The sequence below is a fragment of the Drosophila pseudoobscura genome, chromosome 4 (genome assembly GCF_009870125.1).
Source record: "Drosophila pseudoobscura strain MV-25-SWS-2005 chromosome 4, UCI_Dpse_MV25, whole genome shotgun sequence".
Lineage (NCBI taxonomy): Eukaryota > Metazoa > Arthropoda > Insecta > Diptera > Drosophilidae > Drosophila > Drosophila pseudoobscura.
In genome coordinates this window covers 7,445,972-7,458,817 of record NC_046681.1, presented here as the reverse complement: position 1 = coordinate 7,458,817, position 12,846 = coordinate 7,445,972, and the positions used below count along the sequence as shown (strand labels likewise).

Below are 12,846 nucleotides of genomic sequence, written 5' to 3'. Positions count from 1 at the left end.
TTGATAAGACTATCGGTTATCAGTTGACGTGCGAAACAATCCATACTACTTTCAATATGGAATAAAGTGCGTTTCAGAATTACATAGTATATACTAATTTAGCTGAACAATTATTCAAATTCAACGTTATTGAAGTGCAAAAACACTATAATTATCATAATTAATAGGTAGAGACCACGCGTCGTAGGATTTCCAGTCAGATAACGGATAGCAATGACAAGAGTAAGGAAACAAATTTGTAGAATATCGGGCTGTCGCAATTGGATAGCCTTCACGATGCTCCTTCAAGTGGTTCCGGTACCCCAAATGAAGCTATTTCCACACCTATTAAGAGATTCAACGTGCCCAAAAGAAAATCGGCTCAAAAATGTGACTTCGATGACAGACACAGTCAATTGCTGACTGAATCAATTAGCAAACCTTTAGATTATCAATTATCGATTATCAGCTACTATTATTGCTGGGAATGAGAGGTGAGAAGTAATTTGTATCGAGTTATTTGAAGAGTGTGTGTTCATTGATAGATTATAGGGAACACCCTCCCCCATATCCCATATCCGCCCCCACAAAACAGAAGTTAAAAACTAATTACCATGCAAATATTTAGAAAGATTTCCTCTCGATGCGCAAACACGATCCTCAGCGCACTATGGGCACTGCCGGGCATTATTTCTGTTATCAAACAAATAAAGCTATAGCTGTGCATGATTCGACAGAGAACTGACCCTTACCCACCCAGCTATATTTGCATAGAGATTAGCAATCTCATGCCAGAGCTTATTATAATAAAAATGGGATTCTACTGTCGCAATACGTTTGTCACCTAAGTAACTGTCGGGAAAACTATATCAATTTAATGGATTTTCTACGTTATCTATATATGCATGTAGATAAGCGCATATATTTTGACTAATTTGTGTGTGAATTGTGATAAGGCCCTCAGGGTTTTCCAGGTACCCCATCGACAATATACGCACAGGTACAATCCTCTGATCACCTTTAGCTTTGCAAGGTTGTGAGTGTTGAGTATTGTGTTGCGGGAAAACAACAAACCAGAATTCCCGATATGATCAGATCCGATTCCAATTTCAATATTCATCTCCTGGGTAGGGCGCAGTCCAAAGAAGCAGCCGGATATAGCGTCCGCTTTTAAGATAGATGTGCACTGATGACTGGCAATTTTAAATCAAAACACAAGTCAGCGAACTACGAAACAGCAAAATCTAAACAGAGAAAATGTGCTGTAGAGTGAAAGTTCTTTTGGGGCACAGCTTCCAGCCAAAGTTCTCAGTACGAAACGCTCCGGGAACTCTCGTTCTGAGGCGGACATCGAAATCGTCCAGGCAAAACCGCAAAACGGCGTCGATGGATGTCGATGTCCGCAGTGAGAGCTGCTCGAATATAATTTTCCACAATAGTTACATATTTGGTATACCATAAACAATGGAGACATCTGTCTGCTCGAAGACCCTCTCGGCTTCTCGGAGACTGATTTTATTAATAAAATTAGATACAGTGGGCCCTACGAGCGGTCGCCCGGTCTCGGTCTCGGTGTCGTTCTCGGTCGCGTCGCGTCGCTTGTCGGGGCCGTTTCCCGTTCCGTAGTCGTCGGTCGGCCGCTCTCCAATGCGATATATCTACGGTGGGGCTGGCACAAATGCTTTTCAAAAAATAAACTATTCGAGCGCTCTGCGCTGTACTTAGCCAGTCGCTGTCTGAAAGTCGCCTCAGTCTCGCGTCGCAATTCGAGCGATTCGGAAGCGTTTTCCCCCACGTCCAAGCAAAAGAAATACACAATATATGCTAGCACAAGCATATGTATATACAATCCCCGTATATAAAATCAGAAACAAATGTATAAATTTGGTTCACAGACGCGCGTGTTGCAAATCAAAAATTGTGCATATTCCCAGAAATTATAAATAAATCTGAGTTTTTTTGTGGGAAACAATTAAGTGCCAACTGTGCGTTCCGTTGGCTGTGTTCTGGGAGTGTGGAAATCTTAAAAACAAAACAAAACAAAACGAAAAATCTTCAAATAAAAGATTGCTGAATTCGGTTTTATTCACGATCAAGTGCAAGTTGTGTGAGTCAGCGGAAAAAGCGGAACAAATTAACCACAAATCGCAAACGCAATTGCAATCGAGGCGATTCGAATCGAATCCAATCGAAGCAAGAAACCAATCGAATCGAAACCATTACAGAATTCGACACCGAATGCAAAATGCAAAATGCAAACCGATCCGAACCGAACTGAACTCTGATATAGTTTGATTTAATTTGTGTTCCAGTTGTGTTCTATTTTCCCTCTGTGTGTTTTTTGGCACGTTCCCTGGCTCTGCTCTGCTCTGTTTTTCGGGGCCAGTTTCTGGGTCTGGTCTGTGTTTATTGTAATGAAATCATACAGAAAATAGAGCACGCACACACTGCCGCAGACATGTATTGTATTGTGTGGTGTGGTGGGGGTACGAGTACATTAACAAATTCAGAAGAACACAATTTATTCTCGGCAGAGTCTTATAGATCAAAGTTCGGTTGAAGATTATTTTGGTGGATGATGCTCTTGCGAGTATCTGTATGGGATATATGGAAAACCTCACCGCGAACACACGAAATTTCCCCCATTGCGCATACGGCCTGTGTACTCCGAGATTGACTATCGCGGAGGGCAAATATTTGCCACATATTCGGAATGGTGTTCGTGGCCTTTTCCCTGGCGCCGTGATCAAATAAACTGGAGTATTTATTTACATTTTATTAGTCAGCGATTATGCCTTGCCAAATTGTGATGATATCACCCATCACCGCCCACCAGCGGGGACCACCACTGTTATTGTCACTCTTATGGCCAGAACGGGGCCAGAACTCGGACCACTTGGCCCTCGAAGTGGGTGTGCAAAAGTAACCATTTGTAATGCAATACCCTCCGCGGCCCAATCTAAGGCAAATACAAACGGAGCCAGTGACAGTGCCAGTGCCAGTCCGGGAGCACTGGGTGCGGCTGGGCCAAAGCTCCAGTCTGACCCGCCTTATCATCTATTGGGGCATACAAATGACTTATCGGACCCATTATAATCACTGGGGGAATGGGAGTGCATTAGAACCCAAAAATTTACATGAGACGAACACGCTATCGTCTCAGTTTTCGGTTCATTCGGCCTTGAGCTCCGAATATTCTAATCAGTGACATAGATGATCACAAATCACGAGTCACGAGCGAGCTCTAAACATAATTTGATTCCGTCCGACCTTGCCTCCACTTTACCCATCATGATATCTCTCGTCGGCGACTGAGCGCCTGTGACTGTGTTCGAGGGGCAGTGGGGAGTGGGGGGTGGGGGGCACACGTTTTGATATCTTTAGTTCGGCAATAGGAGAATTCTATTTGTGGACCATAAAAGCATGAATGAGTGTCACTCAGAAACTGGCAATTGTCTAGAATTGCATACAAATTCGCCGTTCTATCTGGTCTCGGAAATAAAAGTTTTCTTTTTCAAAAGACTTATCAGAGTGTGACCCGCTTTGTCTATTTACGCCTTCCCTTTGTGTATGGTGACAAATGTGAAATTTTTTTCGATCTGGATTAACTGTGGAAAAGTTTTTATTGATGTACTTAGGCTATGGCGATTGCAGATTATAGAACTTTTTCTGACGCACTAAATTTCTGGACTTAGCTATCATTACATCGTAAATCAGCAAATCCTCCCACAAATTAATTATTTTCGTCAGAGAATTTATTGCCTAGTGCGAAAACACATTATATTAGAATATTTCAGTTACTATGCAAACTGCTATAGCCATACTCCTACGAATTTTATTGCCCATTCCGAATTCCGAAATTCATTTTGAGAATTCCGGCAGTGCTACTGCTCTTTCATAATTATCTTATGTTCACATTCCGCCTTTACATACGTTCAGGAAGCGATTCGTAAATCCATTCTAAGAACTTGTTATTTCAGCTTAATTGTACGTCAACAAGCAGCAAGGTAGGGGAAAACGTCAGTGGGGACCGATAGCTCGAATACCCTGACAGTTTCAGAAACAAACCGCACGTGTTGCCCCTGCGATCAACATACTACATGTATTCTGCTGCCGGCAGCAAGATTGTGAAGGGTTCATTGCCCATACTCTCGGCAATTTTGCAAGCTTTCAAGAAAACTGAAGAAAATAAGAGTCGGATATTATATTATGCTGACAGAATCTGAGAGAACCTGACACTTCCTGACGCGTTGACAGGTGATAATTGCAGTGCCTTAGCGTCTTCTTAATGCAAACGTCCAACGTCGTGTCAAGACCGTTGGATGAATGAGCTAATACACATACATATACGGTTATGTTATGCAACCCGCTAATGGAATGCAAATCTTGGATGCTAAATCACTAAGGGGTTGATGGATAAATTTGTGCACGGCTATGGCATCAGACCTATGCGATTAATTATGTCTTTTTACAGCGTCCAGTGCCCAGTGCCCAGTGCCCAGTGGCAGTCCCCAGTGCCCACTGCAGTCGCAGTGCCCCAACAATATTAGACAATTGATCGCGTACACGTGCATCGGGTTCAGGAACTTTTTCCTATCTGCTCGTAAAACGTTCAATTCCATTCCCTTAGGCTATAAAGTGATTGACGAGCTATACATTTCTCCTGCTAGAAATGTATAAACATGTGCGAGACCGAGTTTGTTTATACGATTCGTATTGTTTATGCAAGACTGAGATTAGAGCGGACTACGACTGGAATTTGTTTACTCCTCCTAAAACGCAAGCTGTAGTATGTTTATTGTGTTAGATACTCGTATGAGTTTTGAAATGTGGTTCTAAAAACAACTTTCCTTCAAGGACTGCAAGAAGTTTATTGTAGGATCCAAACCGCACGTGTATGTCCATATTTGGATCTAGAAAACCTCCGACGTAGGGAAACCTTGACAGTGATTAACATAATTGAATGTGTTAGATTATCATTACCTAATGACACACATTTCCAGTAATTTCCTCTAAAGATTAAATCAGTCAGGTTGTCGAGTTTTGCATTACTTACCCGTGTACGGTTGAGAGCGTGTCTTATCAGTTGAGTATTCTGTTTTTAATTAAATTATAATGTACATACATATGTATGTATTGGGATTATCAGACAGACTAGTACATTACTCATCCATTCCTCGTGGAACCAAAATCGCAACGAATTATGTGTTGAGACTCTGAGCGTGAACCATTCTACCCCATGGTGTCATACATACTCGTACATATGTGGATCCCATAGGTTCTACAGAATGGAATATATTTATTCTTGATACTGATGAAAAGTGGGCCACTGCGCGCACCTGCTTCTTCAAGGGAACAACTTGTGACGTAACTCAACAAGTACATGCACAAATGTTTGTACAAATATTCGAAAATTCGTTCAAAAAGTATACCTCAGAAAGATTCGTCAAGAGAAGTGACTCGATTCAGATGGGGAAAAGTCAAAGGCAATGCTATTACAATTTATTTTAATTGATAGCAAGTGGCATTCCAGAGTTCTGAGTTCCGAGCACAAGTGCTTGCTTTCCCAAGATACGAAAACACTTCACAATGTTGTTGTTTTTGTTGTTGTTGTTGTCTGGTACGAGTATTTGGTATTTGTTATTGCTGTTTGTTGGATAGTCGGTTGCATTTGTAATTCATCGTCGAACCCGCAGGTCAGGCTTTGTGGGTCTTTGGCTCTTTGGCTCTCTGTGTAAAGGTAGCCGCAGACTTAATTGACATTATTTACAAAGCGGCGAAAGATAGCTGTGGGAACTCTGACAAGCCGCTCAATGGCCGGCAGCATATCGTTATAATGATAACCTCGGTCATAGATCTATATAGAATGTGTGTGAAATATTTATTCACCTCTTCCAATACCCTTTCAATCACAGAAAGTGTGCTTTTATTATGGAAGCTACTATTCGTTGTTTGCAGAATAGATCTTTCAGAGAGAGTTTTGAGGCCCCTAGATCAGCTCTCTCATGTCTCTTGTGTCTATGGCCATGCCTTATAGTATTATATCATTCCACTCCTCCAGTGTAGGATAGTCGCATAGTCGTACAGCCAACTTCTATACAAAAATCTTAAGACCTTAATTCACGTAATCCTACTCGAATTCTAAAGCCCATTCAGTCGCGTAGGGAACCTGAGCCTGGCTCGGCCTCCGTCTCGGGAAGGAACTAACTGTATGTACGAGTACATTACGCAAGCGACGTGTAATGAGAGAATTAAAAACACAGAAAAGAGAAGTAAATGCATTGCCGCTCTGCCCATTCTGTCCGCCAGAAGCTATCCACTCTCCCTCCCCCCTCCACCGCACTCCTCTTCGACACTCTATTCAGATTCGCTTTTTGCTGCCGATGGCAGCGCGATGGTGACGGCCGCGACCGACTCTCATTAAGCGCCGTTGAGCGCTGTTTACGCAGCTGCAGTACAGTGGATCCTCTCAAAAAATCACCTTGCCTTTGCAAAGACATTACGGATATATGTTTGAGCGGAATTTGAAAATTCGAGTGATCTATTCCTTCAGTAGTGACTTTTAAAAGAACTTTCAGAGCCCGCTACAAACGGGGAATCTAAAGGAAAACTTGTGACAAATCTAGAATACCAACATCCTTAAGAGATATTCTTACTCTTACATAGAAAGTTCTTTTATTTAACAAATATATTTGGTCAAGTGAGGTTCGACTTTGTGAATTTTGACTGTAATGGTTCTTGTTTGCGTTGGTTCTATACAGTGACCACCGAAACGTTCTCTTTTTTTGCCGTTTTCAGCTGTTTTTCTATGTTGCAATTTGTATTTTGCAATATTTTCCCCCCAGCGGATACCGCCTTTTCGGCCACACGGTCTGTTCTCAATCTTTTGCTACTTTTTGTTCTGTAGGTTTATTGGAGTATGTAGATTTTATCCCCTCGCGTACTCTTGGAAAGTGTAGGGAGGCTGATTGGGCGGGACTGTTTGATGAATCAGCCTGGCTAGGGAATTACTGGTCCATGGATGAATACAAAATTTCATTCTAACATTACGTGCATACTAAAAATTACAAAATTTCCCTGCGAATCTGCCTGCTTACTGATTTGATTTACATTCGAATCAGCTTGAAGGCAAAAAACGATCCCATCATTCTAAGAACTAACTTTGAGACACATACAACATCGACGATACAAATGATAATCACGCTGAAATATTTATTAGTTCTGTAATTTTAAAGATTGTTTTATGGCAGAATACTAATTAGTGGGTGAATGTTTAGAGATGACTGAGTTTTTCTTTCGTAGCTGACATTGTACTACGCATACTAATATTTATGTTACTTATTCAACAAATTTCCCCAAGAATATCCGAGATAAATACATTCTACTCAACCACAAATGTGTTACCAACTGAGGAAATTGAGCATCACCTGTGCAACTGTTTTCCCTAGAAATGACTAATGGAAGATCTCTAAAACTTTATGGGAAAAATTCAAATTACTTAGAAATCGGGGAGATATTGAACCATGGAAAATGTACAGCGGAATTGCGACGAATGATAGGTATTTTCCGCTCGATCATGATATTCTTAAAACATTTTCATCCATTATTTTGATGTGTGTTTTGTCTTGGCTGTCCTCGATATGGTCAAGGTTGTTGTTGGTCAACGCATATGGGTCGCACACTTTATGGCTTTTATTTAATAATTATTTGGATATCAATTCTTTGTTATTTTCGAAATATTTAATTGGCTGCCCCAAAAGAGAGTCAGCAAGGCTCTGTTGCACAATACGTTTATTACCGACGGTTCTTGTTGGCGCTTCAGGGGGTACACTAAAAAACAGTTTCTTTTTAATATTTGTTTCAAGACGATACCGAATGAAGGTGGGACAGGACAGAGTTCTGTGGACTACCATCGGTAGAAAACGTTCCGTTTAATAGCACCTTCGGAGACGTCAATTAATTAGCGTGACTTAAACTTGAACTCGAACGCCGCTTCGTCGGTCGGCCGGTCGGTCCGTCGGTCAGCTCCGACTGTTGACTCCGAAGCGGTGTACATTGCCAAATTTTACGAGTATTTGATATGCGAATGCGTATGATTTCTGTTGTTGCTTCTCAATATAATTCATTGTATGTGTGTGTGTGGTGTGCTATCGACGCCGCGGCGACGCCGACGCTCGTTTGTCTACTTAGCCAGAACCAAGCGGCCGCCTGCGGATTCTTCCGCAGTCATCAGTTGGCGGCTTGGGCGAGCGTCGGCGCAAGCGCATGGGCTAATTTGCAAATTGAAAGCAGGACCCGGCCATTAAGCGATGTGACTAAAAAGAAATGCTCGAACATCTACTATAGAATGAAAATAAAAGCGAACGCAGAGTACTCTAGTGAAACGAGAAGGCGAGAAGTAGTATGTAGTGCCGGTTTAGTGACGCAGTTCTGTTTTGCTTTCAGCTTCGTCGCGCAGTTCCGTTTCGGGCTTTGCATTCGCAACTCGATTTCTTGTGCAAGAAGCTCATCTCGGCTCGGTTCGGTTCGGTTCGCTTCGGTTCAAGACGCGGTCTAATTGTGACTTTTGCAATCCCATGGAGTGCTGTGATTAAAGTCATTTTAATTTTAATACCCCCTTCCAATTAAACATTTAACTATTTGCCTTGAAACACACAAATTACGCTCCTGACCCCAGGCGCTTATACAAACATAAACCGAGCCCCTGTTTGAAATGATATTTTTGTAATCTCTCACATGTGTACTAAGTGCAGACCGTCATCGTAAAGTCTTAATGAATATCTTCTTTCCATATCACTCAGGTATTTGAAACTCTCCTCTGGGTTTGATACGAGCAAATGATGAGCCAAAACTGGCACAAAACAAGTCTATAATCTGAGCAAATCAACAAGGAACGTTCGTCAACAGGAAGCGGTATAAAGTAAAACATTCAAAATGGATAGCAGCAAATTGTTGAAGAACGTCTACGGCATCGACATTCGATTCGAAGATCTCGTCTACCAGGTCAACGTACCCAGACAGCACGGTAAGCATGCTCCTCCAAAAACGCACTACAATTGGAATTCGCATTGTGCCGGAAGGCCCTGCCCTCCTGGGAGCCACAGGTGTCGCAGCAGGTGCTGAGTCAAGTGGAGCCTTTTGTTTTATTATTCCCAGTCGTGCGTGTCGTATTCAAGACTACGAGTATAAGTGCCGCACTGCGATCTCTTCGGTGATTGTGTCGGATTCCTGCTTTATTATAATCATGTGCTTAGCTATGGTGTCATTTAATTGAGTTAATGATAACTGCGCGTTATATGGAATTTTCATGTGTTTTAGGTTTTATTTGTTCACTTTTCGTAACTTCTAGCCTGCTGACCTCGAAACACATAACTTACTTGACTTACTTAACTGAATATTACTCGGTTTAAACGAGATTCATTTACATAAAATATGTAAGAATGGGTCCGACGATCTTACGCAAAGTTCAGCAGTTCAAAGAAGTTTAACCGCGGAATGCGTAGCTGTGTTGTGGAGTAAAAGTTCAAAGGTCTAGATGGGGGAAACGAACGTATGCAAATTTTGGTTATAAGTCTATAGGTGCAAAGGTCTAACGGAGAATGAATGATGGGTCAAGAAACAAGTCTAAGAAATATAGGCAGTGGAATTCCGAGTTTTAAAACCTACAGGGGCAAACTTCTCAAGACCTGCTCTTTGTAAGATGAGTGAAATGATTAAATACCTTTTTTGCCGCTTAGCTAGATCACGACAGGTTTCCCTTCAGTTTAGTTTTCATGTAATTATGTATATGTTGATTCCTCTTCTGCAAATACTGAACTAATAAGCATTCCGTTTCTGTCTACATTTGAATTTGCAGAAAAGAAGTCTGTACTGAAGGGCATAACAGGTACATTCAAATCTGGCGAGCTGACAGCCATCATGGGTCCCTCGGGGGCCGGAAAATCTAGTCTAATGAACATCCTGACGGGCCTAACAAAGTCCGGCGTCAGTGGGAAGATAGAGATCGGCAAGGCCCGGAAGCTGTGCGGCTACATAATGCAGGATGATCACTTCTTTCCCTACTTCACCGTGGAGGAGACGATGCTCATGGCGGCCACACTTAAAATCTCTAACAAATGCGTCAGTATGAAGGAGAAGCGGACACTGGTGAGTGGAACGACCATCGAGTGGGAGTTGATCTATTGACTAATCATCCGTTGATTTGCAGATTGATTATTTGCTAAACTCGCTGAAGCTGACAAAAACGAGGCAAACAAAGTGCTCCAATCTGAGTGGCGGCCAGAAGAAGCGTCTATCAATTGCCCTGGAGCTTATAGACAATCCAGCTGTTCTATTTTTAGACGAGCCCACAACGTAAGTATCGAACGAGTGAGAGGACCAGACCAGAGGCAGCATCTGCGATGCGGTCGAAAAGAGAAGAGAAACCAGAGAGCTAAACCAGTTGCTGACTGACATTCCACAACCTTGAACCATCCCACAGAGGCCTGGATAGTTCATCGTCCTTCGACACGATCCAACTGCTGCGAGGCCTGGCGAACGAGGGGCGCACCATTGTGTGCACGATCCACCAGCCTTCGACGAACATCTACAATCTGTTCAACCTGATCTACGTGCTCAGCGCCGGTCGATGCACCTACCAGGGCACGCCCCAGAACACCGTCATGTTTCTGAGCAGCGTAGGACTGGAGTGCCCGCCCTACCACAATCCCGCCGACTTCCGTGAGTGGCCAGTCCCAGTTCCCCCTTTCACCAATTAGCACAACTCATTCATTTTGTCATATTCCAGTGCTGGAATGCGTCAATGGAGACTACGATGATCACACCGAAGATCTGGCGGAAAGCGCCAAGGACACCCGTTGGCGCTACGATCAGCAGCTGATGCAGGGCGAAACTGCGGAGCCGCCCAGCGAGTCACAACTGGCCAAGTTCAATGAGTCACAGTCGCCCGGGCATGTGCAGAAGGTCGAGATACAGAGCATGGACTCCTCCAAGGAGCTCACGCGCCACACATACCCGCCCGCGGAGTGGATGCGGCTGTGGCTGCTCATTGGACGCTGCCATCTGCAGTTCTTCAGGGATTGGGTAAGTTCACGCTTCGAAGAGAACTCTTGAGCCAATAAGTTATATGTTCATTACCTCCAGACTCTCACCTATCTGAAACTTGGGGTGCACATAATCTGCGCCGTATTGATCGGCTTATTCTTCGGCGACTCTGGCAGCAATGCCACCAAGCAAATCTCAAATGTGGGCATGATTATGATCCACTGCGTCTATCTCTGGTACACCACCATTATGCCGGGCATATTGAGATGTAAGTAGACTCAAAGTACGATCAATATTCGGCTAACCGATTCGGCAAAACCCTCCAGATCCATCCGAGATAGAGATCATCAAGAAGGAAACATTTAATAACTGGTACAAACTGCGAACATATTACCTGGCCACCATTATCACTTCCACTCCAGTTCATGTAAGTTTTCAGATAGTACAATATACATTCTTTGTGCCAATTTATGAACATTTTATGTTTTCAGATTATCTTTTCGACGGTATATATCACGATAGGATACCTCATGACAGAACAGCCCGTTGAGATGGATCGATTTGTTAAATATCTGCTCTCAGCCGTGGTGGTTACCATTTGCGCCGATGGCTTGGGCGTATTCCTGGGCACGGTTCTGAATCCAGTTGTAAGTTGGACAATCGAACCTTTAGAGGCACGAGTCACTCTTTTTAATGGGGATGTTTCAATGTTTTCCAGAATGGAACTTTCGTGGGTGCCGTGTCGACGTGCTTTATGCTGATGTTCTCCGGATTCCTCATTCTGCTGAACCACATTCCGGCAGCGATGCGGATCGTCGCTTCACTGTCGCCGCTACGGTATGCCTTGGAGAATATGGTCATCTCCCTTTATGGCAACCATCGGGAACAGTTGATCTGCCCACCCACGGAGTTCTACTGCCACTTCAAGTATGTCCAAATAACATAAATTTATATGTTTATCAAATTTCAATGTAATCTTCTCCCTTCAGAAACGCCGTGACTGTGCTGCGCCAGTTTGGAATGGAGCAGGGCGACTTTGGCTACAACATCATGATGATTCTTGGCCAAATAACGCTGTTCAAGGTGTTGGCCTACTTCACGCTGAAGCACAAAATCAAAAGGATTTGAAGAATTTGAACTAGGAATTAATGTATGCTTGTAGTATTGGGCTGAATATGAATCGAATGTGATTTTACGTTACTTATCGCTTAGTTGCAAGTAAACCCAACCAACTCTCTTATATCGGCGTGTGATACTTTAACAAATGCAACGAACCCATTGCAATGCTAATGCTAACTGTTGCTGCAAACCCCCTAATCATAGCGAAGCATAGTTTTTATACTGTTTATGTATGTATGGCTTAACCACATCTGTATGTATGCATCTATCTTTATGTAAATGTAATTATCTGTCTAGTTAACCTAGATTTAAGCGAGACCTGTGTGAACAAACGAAATATATTGTACGAAAACGATTCCTCTCCTCTCCCAAAGTTCACTTATTTAAATAGGAAACGAAAAATCTATTTATTCTACAATGGGTAGATTGGTTCAATATGCGGGCCTATGATAAAAAAACACAATACATACAACAAAAATCTGACGGTGGAACGCGATCTATCAAGAATTTACGTGAAACTATTTGACGGTAAGACATGGTTTTCTTTAATGGAATTTTAGAGATTCATTTCCGCCCATACGAAATGTAAATATAATCAAATATGCTTTTGAATAAAATGTTCAAATTGGCACAAATTGACAGGGGCATAGGGAACATGTATCGAACATTTAAATTATTGATTAGTTAGGAACCAATTCGGAAAAC

At 42.6% G+C, this 12,846-nt stretch overlaps 1 protein-coding gene across 3 annotated transcripts; it reads left to right on the top strand.

The window, feature by feature from the left end:
* Positions 1-1,713: 1,713 nt before the first annotated feature.
* LOC4816302 (ATP-binding cassette sub-family G member 1) lies at positions 1,714-12,496 on the top strand. 3 transcript variants are annotated; one of them, XM_015181139.2, is made up of 11 exons: positions 1,714-2,086; positions 8,781-9,004; positions 9,836-10,125; positions 10,187-10,332; positions 10,460-10,698; positions 10,766-11,061; positions 11,122-11,290; positions 11,349-11,449; positions 11,514-11,669; positions 11,741-11,949; positions 12,012-12,496. In XM_015181139.2, the coding sequence occupies exons 2-11, from the start codon at positions 8,914-8,916 to the stop codon at positions 12,148-12,150; spliced, it is 1,836 nt and encodes a 611-aa protein (XP_015036625.2). In that variant the 5' UTR covers positions 1,714-2,086; positions 8,781-8,913; the 3' UTR covers positions 12,151-12,496. The 3 variants fall into 3 exon arrangements, with proteins under 3 accessions (XP_015036625.2, XP_015036626.2, XP_001355992.3); XM_015181140.2 differs by lacking the exon at positions 1,714-2,086 and adding an exon at positions 8,203-8,380; XM_001355956.4 differs by lacking the exon at positions 1,714-2,086 and adding an exon at positions 8,560-8,574.
* Positions 12,497-12,846: the final 350 nt, after the last annotated feature.